The 24,919-nt window shown below is 45.1% G+C and overlaps 1 protein-coding gene across 2 annotated transcripts in view; it reads right to left on the reverse strand.

Annotated features, from left to right (window-relative positions):
• Positions 1–11,317: 11,317 nt before the first annotated feature.
• Positions 11,318–24,919, reverse strand: part of macrod1 (mono-ADP ribosylhydrolase 1) — a 108,989-nt gene continuing 95,387 nt past the window's right edge. The window contains exons 6-11 of one of the 2 annotated variants that reach the window (XM_021561605.3): positions 20,306–20,427; positions 20,199–20,229; positions 17,008–17,081; positions 15,119–15,200; positions 14,857–14,888; positions 11,318–11,508 (exon numbers count right to left, since the gene is read on the reverse strand). In XM_021561605.3, the coding sequence (XP_021417280.3) occupies positions 14,881–14,888; positions 15,119–15,200; positions 17,008–17,081; positions 20,199–20,229; positions 20,306–20,427 (317 nt within the window). In that variant the 3' untranslated portion in view covers positions 11,318–11,508; positions 14,857–14,880. The remainder of the gene's footprint in view (positions 11,509–14,856; positions 14,889–15,118; positions 15,201–17,007; positions 17,082–20,198; positions 20,230–20,305; positions 20,428–24,919) is intronic. The other variant, XM_021561604.3, reaches the window with a different exon arrangement.

A 24,919-nucleotide genomic window follows, 5' to 3' on the forward strand; every position in this document is an offset into this window, starting at 1 on the left:
AAAAAGTATTTAGTCAGCCACCAATTGTGCAAGTTCTCCCACTTAAAAATATGAGAGAGGCCTGTAATTTCCATCATAGGTACACTTCAACTAGACAAAATGAGAAAAAACAAATCCAGAAAATCACATTGTAGGATTTTTAATGAATTTATTTGCAAATTATGGTGGAAAATAAGTATTTGGTCACCTACAAACAAGCTCTCACAGACCTGTAACTTCTTCTTTAAGAGGCTCCTCTGTCCTCCACTCGTTAACTGTATTAATGGCACCTGTTTAAACTTGTTATCAGTATAAAAGACACCTGTCCACAACCTCAAACAGTCACACTCCAAACTCCACTATGGCCAAGACCAAAGAGCTGTCAAAGGACACCAGAAACAAAATTGTAGACCTGCACCAGGCTGGGAAGGCTGAATCTGCAATAGGTAAGCAGCTTGGTCTGAAGAAATCAACTGTGGGAGCAATTATTAGGAAATGGAAGACATACAAGACCACTGATAATCTCCCCCGATCTGGGGCTCCACGCAAGATCTCACCCCGTGGGGTCAAAATGATCACAAGAACGGTGAGCAAAAATCCCAGAACCACACGGGGGGACCTAGTGAATGACCTGCAGAGAGCTGGGACCAAAGTAACCAAGCCTACCATCAGTAACACACTACGCCGCCAGGGACTCAAATCCTGCAGTGCCAGACGTGTCCCCCTGCTTAAGCCAGTACATGTCCAGGCCCGTCTGAAGTTTGCTAGAGAGCATTTGGATGATCCAGAAGAAGTTTGGGAGAATGTCATATGGTCAGATAAAACCAAAATATAACTTTTTGGTAAAAACTCAACTCGTCGTGTTTGGAGGACAAAGAATGCTGAGTTGCATCCAAAGAACACCATACCTACTGTGAAGCATGGGGGTGGAAACATCATGCTTTGGAGCTGTTTTTCTGCAAAGGGACCAGGACGACTGATCCTTGTAAAGGAAAGAATGAATGGGGCCATGTATCGTGAGATTTTGAGTGAAAGCCTCCTTCCATCAGCAAGGGCATTGAAGATGAAACGTGGCTGGGTCTTTCAGCATGACAATGATCCCAAACACACCACCCGGGCAATGAAGGAGTGGCTTCGTAAGAATCATTTCAAGGTCCTGGAACGGCCTAGCCAGTCTCCAGATCTCAACCCCATCGGAAATCTTTGGAGGGAGTTGAAAGTCCATGTTGCCCAGCAACAGCCCCAAAACATCACTGCTCTAGAGGAGATCTGCATGGAGGAATGGGCCTAAATACCAGCAACAGTGTGTGAAAACCTTGTGAAGACTTACAGAAAACGTTTGACCTCTGTCATTGCCAACAAAGGGTATATAACAAAGTATTGAGATAAACTTTTGTTATTGACAAAATACTTATTTTCCACCATAATTTGCAAATAAATTCATTAAAAAATCCTACAATGTGATTTTCTGGATTTTTTCTTCTAATTTTGTCTGTCATAGTTGAAGTGTACCTATGATGAAAATTACAGGCCTCTCTCATCTTTTTAAGAGGAAGAAATTGCACAATTGGTGGCTGACTAAATACTTTTTTGCCCCACTGTATGTTTGTCATTTTTTAAACAAATTCATTACAAATAAAAAGCTGAAATGTTTTGAGTCAATAAGTATTCAACCTCATTGTTATGGCAAGCCTAAATAAGTTCAGGAGTAAACATTTGCTGAACAAGTCACATAATAAGTTGCATCGACTCATTGTGTGCGATAATAGTGTTTAACATGATATTTTAAGTACCTCATTTCTCTACACGACACACAATTATCTGTAAGGTCCCTCAGTTGAGCAATGCATTTCATTACAGATTCAACCACAAAGATCAGGGAGGTTTTCCAATGTCTCAAAAAGAAGGACAAATATGGGTAGATGGGTAAAAATAAAAAATCTGACATTGAATATTTCTTTGAGCATAGTGAAGTTCTTAATTACACTTTGGATGGTGAATCAATACACCCAGTCACTACAAAAACACAGGTGTTCTTCCTAACTCAGTTGCTGTAGAGGAAGGAAACCGCTCAGGGATTTCACCATGAGGCCAATGGTGACTTTAAAACAGTTAGAGTTTAATGGCTGTGATAGGAAAAAACTGAGGATGGATCAACAACATTGTAGTTACTCAACAATACTAACCTAATCGACAGAGTGAAAAGAAGGAAGCCTGTACAGAATAAAAATATTCAACATGCATCCTGTTTGCAATAAGGCATTAAAGTAAAACTGCCAAAAGTTTGGCTAAAATATGAACTTTAAGTCCTGAATACAAAGTGTTATGTTTGGGACAAATCCAACACAACACATCACTGAGTACTACTCTTCATATTTTCAAGCACGGTGGTGGCTGCATCATGTTATGGGTATGCTTGTCATTGGCAAGGACTAGGGAGCTTTTCAGAATAAAAATAAATGGAATAGAGCTAAGCACAGGCAAAATCCTAGAGGACAATCTGGTTCAGTCTGGTTTCCAACAGACACTGGGAGATAAATTCACCTTTCAGCAGGACAATAACCTAATAGACACTAGTTTGCTTACCAAGACAACACTGAATGTTCCTGAGTGGCCTAGTTACAGTTTGGACTTAAAATCGGCCTAAAAATGTCTGTCTAGAAATGACCAACAACCAACTTGAAAATTTAAAAAAATAATAATGTAAAAGTATTGTACAATCCAGGTGTTCAAAGATCTTACCCAGAAAGACTCACAGGTGTAATCACTGCCAATGGTGAGTCTAGCATTTACTGACACAGTGGTGTGAATACTTATGTAAATGAGATATTTCTGAATTAAATGTTCAATAAATGTACAAAAACATGTTTTCACTTTCTCATTATGGGGTGTTGTGTGTAGATGGGTGAGAGAAAAAAAACAATACATTTTGAATTCCGGCTGTAACAACAAAATATGGAATAAGTCAAGGGGTATGAATACTTTCTGAAGGCACTGTAATTGACAAGTGGAGTGGTGTAATGCCATCTGTGTTTTTCTGTCAGTGAAGAACTCTCTCTGTCTTGAGTATGTCTATTTAACTATTTCAGCCCTGGACATCAAATGTGAATGTGGGTGGCCTTCTCTAAAGAGCCACTAATGGCCAGCTTTTTCTTTACTGCCAGACTGAAATCACACTGACCTAGCAAAAACTGAGAGACAGTAACACTGACTTGGACCCAGCAAACACCAGGGTCCGGTTTCCAGGACACAGACTAGGCCTATTCCCCGACTAAAAAGCACGATGAATTGAGACTTTGTAAATATTACATTCCTTGTTTTTGATGTATTATTTACTCAGAGATGGTACTGTAGTTACCGGCCCTTGGTGATATCAGATATTCAAGGTATATCTTTATTTTTGTTGCTGTATTATTTCCAAAGACGGAGGTGCTAGCTACCTGTAGGACTAGAGCAGGTACAATGAGGGACCTAGAAAGCTGAACTCTGATCAAGAGAGAGGAATAAGGTTTCGTCTAATTAATTAAAGTCCAGCCCCGGGCTGTGGAGACACTCAGATCGACGAGGATTTGCTGAGAGGAGAAAAGCATAAACACAACAACAGACAGCAGGAGAGAGAGAGAATAAGTGTTTGTCTTAACTCAGAGTCTGACCTTGCAACCTTGCGTCATCACAAAACTGTCAAAATCTCAGAGCTTTCAGGGCCTTTTAGTCAATGAGGCTACCCCTAAGGTAACTCTATCCACACACTTTCTTCTTTACCACTCCTCTCTCCATCGCTCTCCTTCCTTCAGTCTGTCCTTCTCTCTCTCCCTCCCTCCCTTTCCTATGTCTCTCTCTCCCCCTCCCTCCCGCCCTCTCTCTCCCTCTCTCCCTTTCCTATGTCTCTCTCTCCCCCTCCCTCCCGCCCTCTCTCTCCCCCTCTCTCCTAGTGTATTAAAGGGTTTGTCCCTCTCAGTAAAAGCTGATTTATTCTCTTGTGGTATCGATCGGTCGCTGCATTAAAGATTATAATTCATTACCTCGGCCCTTTTAATACATTAAACACTCAAAATAAAAATAAAATAATCCTAACCTCCCCAGGGTGCAAGTAAACGCTCTGGGAGAGGAGACGTCCGCCCCTTCCACCGTCCCCGGTCTTCAGCACGTCTGGAGTGTGTGTGTATGAATGAGAGACACACACTTCGATCACACACACACACCCAGGCCACAGTCTATATTGAATAGTGTCTCAGTCAAACTTTCCACAGGTCAGTGCGCACACAGATCTCCCAGCAAACACACGCACACTTAAACACATGAATATCACACATTCTCAAGTAGACATTAATGTAGCGGTTCGTGGGAATGGTCGGGAACTAGAGGAACACAATTAAGTAGGTCTAAAAGAACTGTGTTGAGGACTCCAGGTTACCCAAGGACAACGTTCCTTATGGGGTTGTACATGTGGTGTTAACGTGTGAATTGTGCTGTTTTTTTTATTGTGAATGTGTGTGTGTTTTGGGACAGAGGGAAGTGGTTGAACACCGCTACATTACTCAGTTTATTACCTGTCTCCCTCTTGAACACCCCGCATTTCCCTCTCTCTCCCCTTCTGTCTCAGGATTCTTCTCCCACGGGCTCTGCTCAAACTTCTCCCCTTCTCTCTCACTCCCTCCCGCTCTCCTCTCCTCCACTCCCTCGCTCTGACAGGCTTTCAGGCGGTAAATCAGAAACATTTATCCAGCAGCAGCGCCCAAGTGTCCTGGATTCTGCTAAAGAGCCATTTTCATTTCACTAGCAGTTTACCACCCTGCTCCCCCATCCATAAACATCCCCCCACCCCTCCATCCCTCCTCCCATTAGACCCTCCTCCATACACATCACCCAACCTTCCTACCTGATCCTCTATCCCTGCATATACTCTCCATCCTCTCTCTCTTTGTCTCCCTCCCACTTGGTGATGGCCTGACTGAAAGAAAAAACAACTCTCCACCCAGAAGAGAAACAGCTTAAACCTTGAGAAACAGTATACTAATAAAACAGACTGTAAACAGACTGTAAACCGCACAGTGGTGAAGAGGGCACAGCAGCGCCTTGTCCCCCTCAGGAGACTGAAAAGATTTGGCATGAGCCCTCAGCTCCTCAAAATGTTTTACAGCTGCACTATCGAGAACATTTTGACTGGCTGCATCACAGCTTAGAATGGCAAATGCACCACCCTCAACCACAAAGCGCTACAGGGGGTGGTGTGTACAACCCAGTACATCACTGGGGCCGAGCTCCCTACCATCCAGGACCTCTATAACAGGCGGTGTCAGAGGAAGGACCCAACAATTGGCAAAAGACTCCAGACACCCACGTCATAGAATGTTCACTCTGCTACCCTCCAGCAAACAGCACCAGAGCCTCGGCTCTTGGACCAACAGGCTTGGAGACAGCTTCTATCCCCAAGCCATAAGACTGCTAAATAGTTCATTCAATGGTTACCTGCACGATCTGCACTGACTCTATCTTTTTAACATTTCTTATTGACCCTTTATTTAACGAGGCAAGTCAGTTAAGAACACATTCTTATTCACAATGACCGCCTACCCCGACCAAACCCGGACAATGCTGGGCCAATTGTGCGCCGCCCTATGGGACTCCCAATCACAGCCGGTTGTGTTGCAGCCTGGATACATATTGCATTCTATCCAAACTCACAAGACTATATATACACACACTCACTACACCGACACACGTTCACATACACACACATACAGACAACACAAACACACACACACACACACGTCAGTTCAAATGTAAATTTGGTTGAGTTGCCAAATAACGTGACTTCAACGTGAAAACAAAGAATGTCACAATGTTATTGGTTTTGAGTAAAACGTTTTGTGAAAAAAATGCTTAATTCTATTACGTTGCTAACTTTTTTCAAACCCAAACACACACAGGGCACAGTCTATATTGAATAGTGGCCCTGAGTCAATACTTTGTAGAAGCACCTTTGGCGGCGATTACAGCTTTGAGTCGTCTTGGGTATGTCTGTATCAGCTTTGAGTCGTCTTGGGTATGTCTGTATCAGCTCTGAGTCGTCTTGGGTATGTCTGTATCATCGTTGAGTCGTCTTGGGTATGTCTGTATCAGCTTTGAGTCGTCTTGGGTATGTCTGTATCAGCTTTGATTCGTCTTGGGTATGTCTGTGTCAGCTTTGAGTCGTCTTGGGTATGTCTGTATCAGCGTTGAGTCGTCTTGGGTATGTCTGTATCAGCTTTGAGTCGTCTTGGGTATGTCTGTATCAGCTCTGAGTCGTCTTGGGTATGTCTGTATCAGCTTTGAGTCGTCTTGGGTATGTCTGTATCAGCTCTGAGTCGTCTTGGGTATGTCTGTATCAGCGTTGAGTCATCTTGGGTATGTCTGTATCAGCGTTGAGTCGTCTTGGGTATGTCTGTATCAGCGTTGAGTCATCTTGGGTATGTCTGTATCAGCTTTGAGTCGTCTTGGGTATGTCTGTATCAGCTTTGAGTCGTCTTGGGTATGTCTGTATCAGCTTTGCAAATCTGTATTCTCTCAAAAGCTGTTAAGTAAAACAGGAAGCGGCGGTGAACATCAATCTTCAAGTCTTTCCACACATTTTCAAATGGCTTTGGCTGGGCCACTCAAGGACTTCCAGTCTTGTTCTGAAGCCCTTCCACCTTTGATTTGGCTGTATGCTTGGGGTCATTGTCCCGTTGGAACGTTTGCACTCTGAAGCAGACTCTCATCAAGGATTTGCCTGTATTTGTCTCCATTCACTGTTCCCTCATCCTTACCAGTCTCCCAGTCCCTACCGCTGAAAAGCATCCATATTTCCCAATGATGGAGACCACTGTGCTCTTGGAAACTTTCAACACTCTAGAAATGGTTTTATTACTTTCCCCAGATATATGCCTCATCACAATTCTATCTCAGAGTTCTATGGACAGTTCCTTGGACTTCATGGTCTAGTTTCTGCTGACTTGCACTGTCAACTGTGGGACCTTATACAGTGCCTTTGCAAAGTATTCAGACACCTTGACTTTACAGTTACAGACTTATTCTAAAATGGATTAAACATGTTTTTGTCCTCATCAATCTACACACAATACCCTATAATGATAAAGCGAAAACTGCTTTTTAGAAATACCTTATTTACATAAGTATTCAGACCCTTTGCTATGAGAATCAAAATTGAGCTCAGATGCATCCTGTTTCCATTGATCATCCTTGATGTTTCCAGTGATGTTTGATTGGAGCACCTGTGGTAAATTAAGTTAATTGGACATGGAAAGGCCCACACCTATCTATATAAGGTCCCACAGTTGACAGTACATGTCAGAGCAAAAACCAAGCCATGAGGTCGAAGGAATTGTCCTTAGAGCGCCGAAACAGGATTGTGTCGAGGCAAAGATCTGGAGAAGGGTAATACAATACATTTCTGTAGCATTGAATGTTTTTCAGCAGCAGGGACTGGGAGACTAGTCTGGATCGAGGGAAAGATGAACAGAGCAAAGGACAGAGAGGTCCTTGATGAAAACCTGCTCCGAGTGCTCAGGACCTCAGACTGGGGCGAAGGTTCATCTTCCAACAGGACAAAGCCCACAGCCAAGACAACTCAGGAGTGGCTTCGGGACAAGTCTCTGAATGTCCTTGAGGGGCCCAGCCAGTGCCCAGACTTGAACCCTATCGAACATCTCTGGAGAGACCGGAAAATAGCTGTGCAGCGACGCTCCCCATCCAACCTGACAGAGCTTGAGAGGAAAGGCAGAGAAGAATGGGAGAAACTCCCCAAATACAGGTGTGACAAGCTTGTAGCGACATACCCAAAAATACTTGAGGTACTGAGTAAAAGGTCTGAATACTTATGTAAATGTTACAATTCCTTTTTCAATGTAAAAAAACAATTTGCAAACATTTCTAAAAAACTATGGGGTATTGTGTGTGTGTAGATGAGAAAAAATACAATTGAATCAATTTTAGAATAAGGCTGTAATGTAACAAAACATGAAAAAGTAAAGGGGTCTGAATACTTTCCGAATGCACAGTATAGACAGGTTTCTTTTGAAATCCTGTCAGAACAAATGATTTGGACACAGGTGGACTCCAATCAAGTTGCAGTGACATCAAGGATGAGCAAAGGAAATTGGATGCACCTGAGCTCAATTTGGAGTGTCCTAGTAAAGGGGTGTGAATATTTATGTAAATGAGAACTGTATTTAATTTTCAATAAACTAGCAAAAATGTCTAAACATGTTTTCACTTTGTCATTATGGGGTATTGTCTGTAGATGGGTGAGAGAAACTATTTAATGTATTTTCAGACTAACACAACAAAATGGGGAATAAGTCAAGGTGTATGAATACTTTCTGAAGGCACTGTACTCATCTACCTTAAATACCTTGTACCTCTGCACGTTGAGCTGGTACTGGTCCTCACAATATATAGCTCCACATTGAGCTGGTACTGGTACTGCCTGTATATAGCTCCACAGTGATCTGGTACTGGTCCTCACAATATACAGTGGGGAGAACAAGTATTTGATACACTGCCGATTTTGCAGGTTTTCCTACTTAGAAAGCATGTAGAGGTCTGTAATTTTTATCATAGGTACACTTCAACTGTGAGAGACGGAATCTAAAACAAAAATCCAGAAAATCCCATTGTATTATTTTTAAGTCATTAATTTGCATTTTATTGCATGACATAAGTATTTGATCACCAACCAACCAGTAAGAATTCCGGCTCTCACAGACCTGTTAGTTTTTCTTTAAGAAACCCTCCTGTTCTCCACTCATTACCTGTATTAACTGCACCTGTTTGAACTCGTTACCTGTATAAAAGACACCTGTCCACACACTCAATCAAACAGACTCCAACCTCTCCACAATGGCCAAGACCAGAGAGCTGTGTAAGGACATCAGGGATACAATTGTAGACCTGCACAAGGCTGGGATGGGCTACAGGACAATAGGCAAGCAGCTTGGTGAGAAGGCAACAACTGTTTGCGCAATTATTAGAAAATGGAAGAAGTTCAAGATGACTGTCAATCACCCTCGGTCTGGGGCTCCATGCAAGATCTCACCTCGTGGGGCATCAATGATCATGAGGAAGGTGAGGGATCAGCCCAGAACTACATGGCAGGACCTGGTCAATGACCTGAAGAGAGCTGGGACCACCGTGTCAAAGAAAACCATTAGTAACACACAACGCCGTCATGGATTAAAATCCTGCAGCGCACGCAAGGTCCAGCGCATGTCCAGGCCCGTCTGAAGTTTGCCAATGACCATCTGGATGATCCAGAGGAGGAATGTGAGAAGGTCATGTGGTCTGATGAGACAAAAATAGAGCTTTTTGGTCTAAACTCCACTCGCCGTGTTTGGAGGAAGAAGAAGGATGAGTACAACCCCAAGATCACCATCCCAACCGTGAAGCATGGAGGTGGAAACATTCTTTGGGGATGCTTTTCTGCAAAGGGGACAGGACGACTGCACCGTATTGAGGGGAGGATGTATTCCGAGATCTTGGCCAACAACCTCCTTCCCTCAGTAAGAGCATTGAAGATGGGTAGTGGCTGGGTCTTCCAGCATGACAACGACCCGGAACACACAGCCAGGGCAACTAAGGATTGGCTCCGTAAGAAGCATCTCAAGGTCCTGGAGTGGCCTAGCCAGTCTCCAGACCTGTACCCAATAGAAAATCTTTGGAGGGAGCTGAAAGTCCGTATTTCCCAGCGACAGCCCCGAAATCTGAAGGATCTGGAGAAGGTCTATGGAGGAGTGGGCCAAAATCTCTGCTGCAGTGTGTGCAAACCTGGTCAAGAACTACAGGAAACTTGTGATCTCTGTAATTGCAAACAAAGGTTTCTGTACCAAATATTAAGTTCTGCTTTTCTGATGTATCAAATACTTACGTCATGCAATAAAATGCAAATTGATTACTTAAAAAATCATAGAACGTGATTTTCTGGATTTTTGTTTTAGATTCTGTCTTTCACAGTTGAATCGGCAGTGTATCAAATACTTGTTCTCCCCACTGTAGCTCCACATTGATCTGGCACTTCCTGTATATAGCTCCACATTGATCTGGTACTGGTACTTCCTGTATATAGCTCCACATTGATCTGGTACTTCCTGTATATAGCTCCACATTGATCTGGTACTGGTACTCCCTGTATATAGCTCCACATTGATCTGGTACTGGTACTCCCTGTATATAGCTCCACATTGATCTGGTACTTCCTGTATATAGCTCCACATTGATCTGGTACTTCCTGTATATAGCTCCATTGTGTATTTTATTCCTCATGTTACTATTTTTTTTAATCTGCATCGTTTGAGAAGGGCTCCTAAGCAAGCATTCGGTTGGGTATAATGAGTCTCACTCTCTTTTTATCCCTGTCTCTCTCAACCTCGTCCTCTCAGTCTATCTGCTTATAAAAAATGTATCTCTCTCTTCTCCCCTCCTTCCAGTTACCTCTTCTCCCCCTCATTCCCCAATTCTTGTCTTTTCCCTACCTCCCTCTTCCTTAGCTAAAATAAATATTCAGACAGCTAGTGATATTAGGAGAGTTGTAATGATAGCTGGGGCTTCTTGTCAGCATTGCTTATTTATTTTTGTGCTGTTGTGAAAATTTGAAAATCAATAAAGAAAGTTGTCTAAACATGAAAGCGAGAGCACAGGGTGGGGTGACAGGAACAAACTGTCATTTCATTTCAAACAAACCACCACCTGGTCTGCCTGACAATGAAAACACACACATTTTCAGGTAGGCAGTCGCACTCAGTCAGACACACAAATGTAGACACTCAAACGCACACACACACACACTAAAGACGAAACGACTCACAGGGAGCGGTCCCACCTGACAAACTCAGTGAATCCAATCCCCCAAAATGCCAACACGTAATCCTCTGATCTCTTTTAATTAGCTTCTTCTTCTCCACACACACTCTTGTACAGCTAACATTGTGGGGACACACAATTCAGTCTCATTCAAAAACCTATTTTCCCAAAACCTAACCTTAACCCTAAAACTACCCCTAGCTCCTAACCCTAAAACTAACCCTAGCTCCTAACCCTAAAACTACCCCTAGCTCCTAACCCTAAAACTACCCCTAGCTCCTAACCCTAAAACTAACCCTAGCTCCTAACCCTATAACTAACCCTAACTCCTAACCCTAAACCCCCTAGAAGTAGCATTTGACCCTGTGGGGACTAACAAAATGTCCCCAGATGGTCAAATTGTTGTTTGTTTACTATTCTCACACACACAAAGTCCCCCAACATCTCATTATTCAAACATGTACAAACAGCTCGTCAGATGAGTTTGGTCAGAAGCCTGAGGTTCATTGATAATAAAGCAGTTTATTCAGATCAAGACATTCATCCAGTGTTAAGATATGTACCCAGGTCTTCTCTAGTGCAGAGCCGGTGTGGGGAAAGGAAGAGGAGGAAGATGAAGATATTGCATGTGGAGCCGCATTATTGCACAACTCCACATGTCACTTTTTCAGAGTTTACTCTTCACAGGTGAGCCTAAGGGAAAGACAGAACAAGGTGCATCAGAAACCTGTGAAATTCAGTAGCCATGACTACATTTTATATTATATATATATATATATATATATATACACACACACAGTGAACAAAAATATAAATGCCACATGTAAAGTGTTGGTCCCATGTTTCATGAGCTGGATAAAAGATCCCAGGAATGTTCCATATGCACAAAAAGCTTACAGTGCCTTGCGAAAGTATTCGGCCCCCTTGAACTTTGCGACCTTTTGCCACATTTCAGGCTTCAAACATAAACATATAAAACTGTATTTTTTTGTGAAGAATCAACGACAAGTGGGACACAATCATGAAGTGGAACGACATTTATTGGATATTTCAAACCTTTTTAACAAATCAAAAACTGAAAAATTGGGCGTGCAAAATTATTCAGCCCCTTTACTTTCAGTGCAGCAAACTCTCTCCAGAAGTTCAGTGAGGATCTCTGAATGATCCAATGTTGACCTAAATGACTAATGATGATAAATACAATCCACCTGTGTGTAATCAAGTCTCCGTATAAATGCACCTGCACTGTGATAGTCTCAGAGGTCCGTTAAAAGCGCAGAGAGCATCATGAAGAACAAGGAACACACCAGGCAGGTCCGAGATACTGTTGTGAAGAAGTTTAAAACCGGATTTGGATACAAAAAGATTTCCCAAGCTTTAAACATCCCAAGTAGCACTGTGCAAGCGATAATATTGAAATGGAAGGAGTATCAGACCACTGCAAATCTACCAAGACCTGGCCGTCCCTCTAAACTTTCAGCTCATACAAGGAGAAGACTGATCAGAGATGCAGCCAAGAGGCCCATGATCACTCTGGATGAACTGCAGAGATCTACAGCTGAGGTGGGAGACTCTGTCCATAGGACAACAATCAGTCGTATATTGCACAAATCTGGCCTTTATGGAAGAGTGGCAAGAAGAAAGCCATTTCTTAAAGATATCCATAAAAAGTGTTGTTTAAAGTTTGCCACAAGCCACCTGGGAGACACACCAAACATGTGGAAGAAGGTGCTCTGGTCAGATGAAACCAAAATTGAACTTTTTGGCAACAATGCAAAACGTTATGTTTGGCGTAAAAGCAACACAGCTGAACACACCATCCCCACTGTCAAACATGGTGGTGGCAGCATCATGGTTTGGGCCTGCTTTTCTTCAGCAGGGACAGGGAAGATGGTTAAAATTGATGGGAAGATGGATGGAGCCAAATACAGGACCATTCTGGAAGAAAACCTGATGGAGTCTGCAAAAGACCTGAGACTGGGACGGAGATTTGTCTTCCAACAAGACAATGATCCAAAACATAAAGCAAAATCTACAATGGAATGGTTCAATAATAAACATATCCAGGTGTTAGAATGGTCAAGTCAAAGTCCAGACCTGAATCCAATCGAGAATCTGTGGAAAGAACTGAAAACTGCTGTTCACAAATGCTCTCCATCCAACCTCACTGAGCTCGAGCTGTTTTGCAAGGAGGAATGGGAAAACATTTCAGTCTCTCGATGTGCAAAACTGATAGAGACATACCCCAAGCGACTTACAGCTGTAATCGCAGCAAAAGGTGGCGCTACAAAGTATCAACTTAAGGGGGCTGAATCATTTTGCACGCCCAATTTTTCAGTTTTTGATTTGTTCAAAAAGTTTGAAATATCCAATAAATGTCGTTCCACTCCATGATTGTGTTCCATTTGTTGTTGATTCTTCACAAAAAAAATACAGTTTTATATCTTTATGTTTGAAGCCTGAAATGTGGCAAAAGGTCGCAAAGTTCAAGGGGGCCGAATACTTTCGCAAGGCACTGTATTTCTCTCAACTTTTGTACACAGTTGTTTATTTCTCCTTTGCCAAGATAATCCATCCACCTGACAGGTGTGGCATATCAAGAAGCTGATTAAACAGCATGATCATTACACAGGTGCACCTTGGGTTGGGGACAATAAAAGGCCACTAAAACACAACGCCACAGATCTCTCAAGTTTTGAAGGAGCGTGCAATTGGCAAGATAACCTCAGGAATATCCATCAGAGATGTTGCCAGATAATTTAATCTTTATTTCTCTACCATAAGCCTCCTCCAATGTTGTTTTAGAGAATTTGTCAGTACGTCCAACCGGCCTCACAACCGCAGACCACGTGTAACCACGTCAGCCCAGGACCTCCACATCCGGCTTCTTCACCTGCGGGATCGTCTGAGACCAGCCACCCGGACAGCTGATGAAACTGTGGGTTTGCACAACCGAAGAATTTCTGCAAAAACTGTCAGAAATCAACTCAGGGAAACTCAGGGTAATATTATGAGAAGGCATGAGTTACGGACAACAAACACAACAGCATTTTATCTATGGCAATTTGAATGCACAGAGATACCGTGATGAGATCCTGAGGCCCATTGTCGTACCATTCATCCGCCGCCATCACCTCATGTTTCAGTATGATAATGCACAGCGACCATGTAGCAAGGATCTGTACACAATTCATGGAAGATGAAAAAGTCCTAGTTCTTCCATGGACTGCCTAATCACCAGACATGTCACCCATTCAGCATGTTTGGGATGCTCTGGATCGACGTGTACGACAGCGTGTTCCAGTTCCCGCCAATATCCAGGAACTTCACACAGCCATTGAAGAAGAGTGGGACAACATTCCACAGGCCACAATCAACAGCCTGATCAACTCTATGTGAAGGAGATGTGTTGAGTCAAATGGTGGTCACCCCAGATACTGACTGGTTTTCTGATCCATGAACCTACTGGTTTTAAGGTGTCTGTGACCATCAGCATATCTGTATTCCCAGTCGTGAAATCCATAGACTAGGCCCTAATGAATTTAAATTGACTGATTTTCTTATATGAACCGTAACTCAGTAAAATCTTATAAATTGTTGCGTTTCTATTTTAGTTCAGTGTAATATACATAATGTATTATACTGTGAGTAATATCTGTCAACACAAGCAGGGCTGAGAGGGTTAACCACAGTCATTCAACCAGGATCTCACCATACATCTCTCACAGGAAAAGACAAGTACAATATTCCACACAGTCAGTTTGAACAGCGAACATTCACCTCAAGGCTAGTCTTAACCTATGGGGATCCTTGGTTAGACTTCTTCTAGAATACTAGCACAGCACAATTTGTACAGTCTGCTACATTGTCAGTTGGTTAGGAAAGGGTCTAGGTTAGGAGTTAGGAAACTACAGAAGGGTTCCACAAACACCACAGCACGATCAGGTCAATCACTGTCAGACCGTTGATAGCAAAACTACCATCGTTGCCATAGCTACAGCTAGCGACACACATGACACTACTCCACACCATGCGTGTTACCTGTGTTCAAACAGGGCGCTCTGATCAGCAGGCTAAGGGCGGGTACAAAGATAAGGGGTAAAGAGAGATGATTGGCTAAGAGGCCTGTCAGTACAGTAGCTCCAGATATGGAGCCACCATGACAAGTCCTTTTACATGGAGTGGTGTTACCAGAGCAAACCAGTGTTAACTACTAGCTACTCCCACTGGTGTCAAATGAGTCAGAGGTGATGATTTGGCTGTGTAGGATATGTATGGTGTCACTGTGTATGTGTTGACTCACCGGAAGGGAAGTAGAGAGGGAGGTTTTTCAGGTACAGCTCCTTATCAGTGGGCAGGAACACACAGAAGATCACTCTGTCCAGCTTTATGAGACACACAAACATCCATATAAATAAGTGGAAGACCATCATTTTGTCTCGAGGGCCACAGCAGGATTTCAAAGTTCAGCGGAGGGCAGCACAGACTTTCTTTGGAACAATTTGTTCGTCAGAAAAAGAGCAGTTATCTGAAAATGTATAGGTCCATTAGTATTTCTACCTACTTTCTATCAAGTTTTAGACTTTCAACAGTGGCCTGGAGGTTTTATTTGACCCCAGAATAATAATTACCCCATCAACAACAACAAAAAGATTGAATGGGCTGAATGGACGTTGTCTACCGCTGGTATAACTGTAGAATAATGTTGATCTTCAGAAGCGATGCTAAATACTGAGAACAAAGCGTTTTCATACAAAACGAGTTGTAATATAACAGCTGTATGTCCGGACTACGTCTTCATCAGCCCAGAGAAAAGATCTCTACGATATCAGAACACTTAATAATGACCAGCAGTGACTTCTATAAGGTACCCTGCTGCTGGCAGTGACTTCTATAAGGTACCCTGCTGCTGGCAGTGACTTCTATAAGGTACCCTGCTGCTGGCAGTGACTTCTATAAGGTACCCTGCTGCTGGCAGTGACTTCTATAAGGTACCCTGCTGCTGGCAGTGACTTCTATAAGGTACCCTGCTGCTGGCAGTGACTTCTATAAGGTACCCTACTGCTGGCAGTGACTTCTATAAGGTACCCTGCTGCTGGCAGTGACTTCTATAAGGTACCCTGCTGCTGGCAGTGACTTCTATAAGGTACCCTGCTGCTGGCAGTGACTTCTATAAGGTACCCTGCTGCTGGCAGTGACTTCTATAAGGTACCCTGCTGCTGGCAGTGACTTCTATAAGGTACCCTGCTGCTGGCAGTGACTTCTATAAGGTACCCTGCTGCTGGCAGTGACTTCTATAAGGTACCCTGCTGCTGGCAGTGACTTCTATAAGGTACCCTGCTGCTGACAGTGACTTCTATAAGGTACCCTGCTGCTGACAGTGACTTCTATAAGGTACCCTGCTGCTGCCAGTGACTTCTATAAGGTACCCTGCTGCTGGCAGTGACTTCTATAAGGTACCCTGCTGCTGGCAGTGAAGCCTCCCATCCCTTCACATCCTCATTACTCAATGAACACACTGCCATTAAGTCCGTGTTTGGACTGGAGCAGAGCTGGATGCTGGTCCATTACAATTACGCCACAGATCCAGCAGAAGCTATCATTATCTATACAGTATATATCATGGGGTTTGGTAGGAAGCAGGTGTTATTGGCATCAGGTAAACAGTCAGCTGCATGGATGCTGGCCGAGTGCAGAGTAACATTGACAATAGATCAGAATCTGAAGGTCAAAATAGAATATTTTGTAGTACTATGAATTTAGGGACTTCCTTTTTGTTTTGGTTTAATATGTAGATATCTCATGCTGTTGTGTTGTGTCAACTAGTATAAAATAGTGTACACTGGAGAACTGGAGGAAGAGTAGAGGAGGAAGGAGTGAATGATGAAGAAGAAGATAGTAAAGATAACAGACAGACCAACTTCCCTCCAGTCATCTATTCCTCTTTTCCCTCTTCTCTCTTCTGTCAGGAAAAGGTGTGTATTAGTCCTCTAAGCCCGTCAGGAGCCAATTAAAACACAGCCTTAGCCACGAGTGTGTGTGTGTGGGTGTGTGTGTGTGCGTGTTGTCGCAGTCCGCCCTCTCCTGACTCTCTCCAGAAAACCAAAAACAACAGCTGTGAGACAGAATACCAGAAGGAAAGGAAAAAAATAATAATTAGACACACACACAAACAAACAAGAGCACACACACCTTCTCATGGTGTTCATCCAGGTACTTCCTGACAGTCTCCAACGCGACGTGCACAGCCTGCTCAGGTGGGTATCCTAGACACAAAAACACAGCAATTACTGTGGTGTGCAGGTGGCCAAGAGCACTGTGTTATGGGTGGCCAAGAGCACTGTGTTACGGGTGGCCAAGAGCACTGTGTTACGGGTGGCCAAGAGAACTGTGTTATGGGTGGCCAAGAGCACTGTGTTATGGGTGGCCAAGAGCACTGTGTTATGGGTGGCCAAGAGCACTGTGTTATGGGTGGCCAAGAGCACTGTGTTATGGGTGGCCAAGAGCACTGTGTTATGGGTGGCCAAGAGCACTGTGTTATGGGTGGCCAAGAGCACTGTGTTATGAGTGGCCAAGAGCACTGTGTTATGGGTGGCCAAGAGAACTGTGTTATGGGTGGCCAAGAGCACTGTGTTATGGGTGGCCAAGAGCACTGTGTTATGGGTGGCCAAGAGAACTGTGTTATGGGTGGCCAAGAGCACTGTGTTATGGGTGGCCAAGAGCACTGTGTTATGGGTGGCCAAGAGCACTGTGTTATGGGTGGCCAAGAGCACTGTGTTATGGGTGGCCAAGAGCACTGTGTTATGGGTGGCCAAGAGAACTGTGTTATGGGTGGCCAAGAGCACTGTGTTATGGGTGGCCAAGAGCACTGTGTTATGGGTGGCCAAGAGCACTGTGTTATGAGTGGCCAAGAGCACTGTGTTATGGGTGGCCAAGAGAACTGTGTTATGGGTGGCCAAGAGCACTGTGTTATGGGTGGCCAAGAGCACTGTGTTATGGGTGGCCAAGAGAACTGTGTTATGGGTGGCCAAGAGCACTGTGTTATGGGTGGCCAAGAGAACTGTCGAATCAATACAATTAGAGAAACACCCATTTGTTTGGACCAGCTAACAGAGTGGCTGTCTACTCTCTTCTTCTCTCTTCTAACAGAGTGGCTGTCTACTCTCTTCTTCTCTCTGTTAACAGAGTGGCTGTCTACTCTCTTCTTCTTTCTGCTAACAGAGTGGCTGTCTACTCACTTCTCTCTTCTAACAGAGTGGCTGTCTACTCTCTTCTTCCCTCTTCTAACAGAGTGGCTGCCTACTCTCTTCTTCTCTCTTCTAACAGAGTGGCTGTCTACTCTCATCTAACAGAGTGGCTGTCTACTCTCTTCTTTTCTCTGCTAACAGAGTGGCTGTCTACTCTCTTCTTCTCTCTTCTAACAGAGTGGCTGTCTACTCTCATCTAACAGAGTGGCTGTCTACTCTCTTCTTCTCTCTTCTAACAGAGTGGCTGTCTACTCTCTTCTAACAGAGTGGCTGTCTACTCTCTTCTTCTCTCTTCTAACAGAGTGGCTGTCTACTCTCTTCTTCCCTCTTCTAACAGAGTGGCTGTCTACTCTCTTATTCTCTCTGCTAAGAGAGTGGCTGTCTACTCTCTTCTAACAGAGTGGCTGTCTACTCTCTTCTAACAAAGTGGCTGTCTACTCTCTTCTAACAGAGTGGCTGTCTACTCTCTTCTAACAGAGTGGCTGTCTACTCTCTTCTAACAGAGTGGCTGTCTACTCTCTTCTAACAGAGTGGCTGTCTACTCTCTTCTAACAGAGTGGCTGTCTACTCTCTTCTAAGAGAGTGGCTGTCTACTCTCTTCTAACAGAGTGGCTGTCTACTCTCTTCTAACAGAGTGGCTGTCTACTCTTCTAACAGAGTGGCTGTCTACCCTCTTCTTCTCTCTAACAGAGTGGCTGTCTACCCTCGTCTTCTCTCTAACAGAGTGGCTGTCTACTCTCTTCTAACAGAGTGGCTGTCTACCCTCGTCTTCTCTCTAACAGAGTGGCTGTCTACTCTCTTCTAACAGAGTGGCTGTCTACCCTCGTCTTCTCTCTAACAGAGTGGCTGTCTACTCTCTTCTAACAGAGTGGCTGTCTACCCTCGTCTTCTCTCTAACAGAGTGGCTGTCTACTCTCTTCTAACAGAGTGGCTGTCTACCCTCGTCTTCTCTCTAACAGAGTGGCTGTCTACTCTCTTCTAACAGAGTGGCTGTCTACCCTCGTCTTCTCTCTAACAGAGTGGCTGTCTACTCTCTTCTAACAGAGTGGCTGTCTACCCTCGTCTTCTCTCTAACAGAGTGGCTGTCTACTCTCGTCTTCTCTCTAACAGAGTGGCTGTCTACTCTCGTCTTCTCTCTAACAGAGTGGCTGTCTACTCTCGTCTTCTCTCTAACAGAGTGGCTGTCTACTCTCGTCTTCTCTCTAACAGAGTGGCTGTCTACCCTCTTCTTCTCTCTAACAGAGTGGCTGTCTACCCTCGTCTTCTCTCTAACAGAGTGGCTGTCTACCCTCGTCTTCTCTCTAACAGAGTGGCTGTCTACCCTCTTCTTCTCTCTAACAGAGTGGCTGTCTACCCTCGTCTTCTCTCTAACAGAGTGGCTGTCTACCCTCGTCTTCTCTCTAACAGAGTGGCTGTCTACCCTCGTCTTCTCTCTAACAGAGTGGCTGTCTACCCTCGTCTTCTCTCTAACAGAGTGGCTGTCTACCCTCGTCTTCTCTCTAACAGAGTGGCTGTCTACCCTCGTCTTCTCTCTAACAGAGTGGCTGTCTACTCTCTTCTAACAGAGTGGCTGTCTACTCTCTTCTAACAGAGTGGCTGTCTACTCTCTTCTTCTCTCTGCTTCACTTTTATCTACATTTTATATTCCTGAGTACCAAATGGCAACCTATTCCCTATATAGCGCACTAACTGTGGATGTTCCCACTGTCTCAATCATCTTCCCGCTACAATTCAATTGGTGACAATATTGAGTAAAAACACACAAATCAGCATTTAACTCTAAACTATAGAGTTTGAGACAGTTTCATTGAGTTTGACCTTCTCTGAACTCTGTGTGAAGAACACTAGTCAGAAACCGTGGGAAGTCTTGGAGCGCTGCCATGGCTAAACTCACCAGCAGCAAATGGAGGGATTACATCCCAGTTGACACCATCTCATCCCTAATCTCTGTTAATCTGCCTGTTTAATCTCAACCCCTAATCTGGAAACCTCTTTCTACTGAAAACTGATATCTAGTGTGCTGAACTCAATTCACCCCTCTGCATCACTACCCTCTGAGTAGTGATGCTGGAAAACACAACAACACACAGACAACACACAGAGAACACACAGAGACAAACACTTTTGTTGACTAACCGTAGATTCCAGTGGAGATGCACGGGAACGCCTGGGGGTATAAAACACAGTGTAAAACAGAGAAAATACATTTAAAACTGATTGATGATAATAACCCTTCCACCCACCACAGTGCGTAGCTTGGTATCGGTGGCCTTCTGCAGGCTGTGATGGTAGCAGTCCCTGAGGCGGCTCCTCTCCTCCTCCCCCACTTCCCCCATCGCTATGGGCCCCACTGTGTGGATCACATCTGGAACACACAGACAGACATATATATATAGAGAGAGAAAGAGTCAGAGAGAGAGAGAGAGAGAGACGAAGAGCGAGATTACGTTCATTTACAGCACACTGCAATCAACAAACTGCACTACTCTGGTATTCTGAACACAATTCCTACAGGGACACTGCATCAATCTATTACTACACTGAAGCCCTTTTCCTACTGGGCTGGCTTGTCTCAGAGTACATTAGCTCTGTGCACTGAGCCTCAGTCAAGAGCAAGGGGACCTTTGGGGGTCTGGGTGGGGATAGTAGGGGTTAGAGGGGGTCTAGGGGGGGGTCACTGTTAGTAACACAAAGGTCAACCATCACAGTACTCCAGTTAAAAGCCCAACATGACTCTATACACTATACCACTGAGTCTAAGTCACCACCACACTATACCACTGAGTCTAAGTCACCACCACACTATACCACTGACTCTGAGCCACCACCACATTATACCACTGAGTCTGAGCCACCACCACATTATACCACTGAGTCACCACCACACTATACCACTGAGTCTGAGTCAGCACCACACTATACCACTGAGTCTGAGTCACCACCACTGAGTCTGAGCCACCACCACACTATACCACAGAGTCTGAGTTACCACCACACTATACCACTGAGTCACCACCACACTATACCACTGAGTCACCACCACACTATACCACTGAGTCTGAGTCACCAGCACACTATACCACTGAGTCTGAGTCACCACCACACTATACCACTGAGTCTGAGTCACCACCACACTATACCACTGAGTCACTACCACACTATACCACTGAGTCTGGGCCACCACCACATTATACCACTGAGTCACCACCACACTATACCACAGAGTCACCACCACACTATACCACTGAGTCACCACCACACTATACCACTGAGTCTGAGTCACCACCACACTATACCACTGAGTCTGAGTCACCACCACACTATACCACTGAGTCTGAGCCACCACCACACTATACCACTGAGTCTGAGCCACCACCACACTATACCACTGAGTCTGGGGCACGACCACACTATACCACTGAGTCACCACCACACTATACCACTGAGTCTGAGTCACCACCACACTATACCACAGAGTCTGAGTCACTACCACACTATACCACTGAGTCTGAGCCACCACCACATTATACCACTGAGTCTGAGCCACCACCACATTATACCACTGAGTCTGAGTCATCACCACACTATACCACTGAGTCTGAGTCACCACCACTGAGTCTGAGCCACCACCACACTATACCACAGAGTCTGAGTCACCACCACACTATACCACTGAGTCTCCACCACACTATACCACTGAGTCTAAGTCACCACCACACTATACCACTGAGTCTAAGTCACCACCACACTATACCACTGACTCTGAGCCACCACCACATTATACCACTGAGTCTGAGCCACCACCACATTATACCACTGAGTCTGAGTCAGCACCACACTATACCACTGAGTCTGAGCCACCACCACACTATACCACAGAGTCACTACCACACTATACCACTGAGTCTGGGCCACCACCACATTATACCACTGAGTCACCACCACACTATACCACTGAGTCACCACCACACTATACCACTGAGTCTGAGTCACCAGCACACTATACCACTGAGTCTGAGCCACCACCACATTATACCACTGAGTCTGAGTCACCACCACACTATATCACTGAGTCTGAGTCACCACCACACTATACCACTGAGTCACTACCACACTATACCACTGAGTCTGGGCCACCACCACATTATACCACTGAGTCACCACCACACTATACCACTGAGTCTGAGTCACCACCAAACTATACCACTGAGTCTGAGCCACCACCACACTATACCACTGAGTCTGAGCCACCACCACACTATACCACTGAGTCATTACCACACTATACCACTGAGTCTGAGTCACCACCACACTATACCACTGAGTCTGAGTCAGTACCACACTATACCACTGAGTCTGAGTCACCACCACACTATACCACTGAGTCTGAGTCACCACCACACTATACCACTGAGTCTGAGCCACCACCACATTATACCACTGAGTCTGAGCCACCACCACATTACACCACTGAGTCTGAGTCATCACCACACTATACCACTGAGTCTGAGCCACCACCACACTATACCACTGAGTCTGAGTCACCACCACACTATACCACTGAGTCTAAGTCACCACCACACTATACCACTGACTCTGAGCCACCACCACATTATACCACTGAGTCTGAGTCACCACCACACTATACCACTGAGTCTGAGCCACCACCACATTATACCACTGAGTCACCACCACACTATACCACTGAGTCTGAGTCAACACCACTGAGTCTGAGCCACCACCACACTATACCACAGAGTCTGAGTCACCACCACACTATACCACTGAGTCACCACCACACTATACCACTGAGTCACCACCACACTATACCACTGAGTCACCACCACACTATACCACTGAGTCACCACCACACTATACCACTGAGTCTGAGTCACCACCACACTATACCACTGAGTCTGAGTCACCAGCACACTATACCACTGAGTCACTACCACACTATACCACTGAGTCTGGGCCACCACCACATTATACCACTGAGTCACCACCACACTATACCACTGAGTCTGAGTCACCACCAAACTATACCACTGAGTCTGAGCCACCACCACACTATACCACTGAGTCATTACCACATTATACCACGGAGTCTGAGTCACCACCACACTATACCACTGAGTCTGGGCCACCACCACACTATACCACTGAGTCTGGGCCACGACCACACTATACCACTGAGTCACCACCACACTATACCACTGAGTCTGAGTCACCACCACACTATACCACAGAGTCTGAGTAACTACCACACTATACCACTGAGTCTGAGTCACCAGCACACTATACCACTGAGTCTAAGCCACCACCACATTATACCACGGAGTCTGAGTCACCACCACACTATACCACTGAGTCTGAGTCACCACCACACTATACCACTGAGTCACCACCACACTATACCACTGAGTCTGGGCCACGACCACACTATACCACTGAGTCACCACCACACTATACCACTGAGTCTGAGTCACCACCAAACTATACCACTGAGTCTGAGTCACCACCACACTATACCACTGAGTCTGAGCCACCACCACATTATACCACTGAGTCTGAGTCACCACCACACTATACCACAGAGTCTGAGTAACTACCACACTATACCACTGAGTCTGAGCCACCACCACACTATACCACTGAGTCTGGGCCACCACCACACTATACCACTGAGTCTGAGTCACCACCACACTATACCACTGAGTCTGAGTCACCACCACACTATACCACAGAGTCTGAGTAACTACCACACTATACCACTGAGTCTGAGCCACCACCACACTATACCACTGAGTCTGGGCCACCACCACACTATACCACTGATTCTGAGTCACCACCACACTATACCACTGAGTCTGAGCCACCACCACACTATACCACTGAGTCTGAGCCACCACCACACTATACCACTGAGTCTGAGTCACCACCACACTATACCACTGAGTCTGAGCCACCACCACACTATACCACTGAGTCTGAGCCACCACCACACTATACCACTGAGTCTGAGCCACCTCCACATTATACCACTGAGTCTGAGTCACCACCACACTATACCACTGAGTCACCACCACACTATACCACTGAGTCTGGGCCACGACCACACTATACCACTGAGTCACCACCACACTATACCACTGAGTCTGAGTCACCACCAAACTATACCACTGAGTCTGAGCCACCACCACACTATACCACTGAGTCTGAGCCACCACCACATTATACCACTGAGTCACCACCACACTATACCACTGAGTCTGAGTCACCACCACACTATACCACAGAGTCTGAGTAACTACCACACTATACCACTGAGTCTGAGCCACCACCACACTATACCACTGAGTCTGGGCCACCACCACACTATACCACTGAGTCTGGGCCACCACCACACTATACCACTGAGTCTGGGCCACCACCACACTATACCACTGAGTCTGGGCCACCACCACATTATACCACTGAGTCACCACCACACTATACCACTGAGTCTGAGTCACCACCACACTATACCACAGAGTCTGAGTAACTACCACACTATACCACTGAGTCTGAGCCACCACCACACTATACCACTGAGTCTGGGCCACCACCACACTATACCACTGAGTCTGAGTCACCACCACACTATACCACTGAGTCTGAGTCACCACCACACTATACCACTGAGTCTGAGCCACCACCACACTATACCACTGAGTCTGAGTAACTACCACACTATACCACTGAGTCTGAGCCACCACCACACTATACCACTGAGTCTGGGCCACCACCACACTATACCACTGAGTCTGGGCCACCACCACACTATACCACTGAGTCTGAGTCACCACCACACTATA

The sequence above is a fragment of the Oncorhynchus mykiss genome, chromosome 14 (assembly GCF_057628025.1).
Source record: "Oncorhynchus mykiss isolate SJ-2025 chromosome 14, ASM5762802v1, whole genome shotgun sequence".
Classification (NCBI taxonomy): Eukaryota; Metazoa; Chordata; class Actinopteri; order Salmoniformes; family Salmonidae; genus Oncorhynchus; species Oncorhynchus mykiss.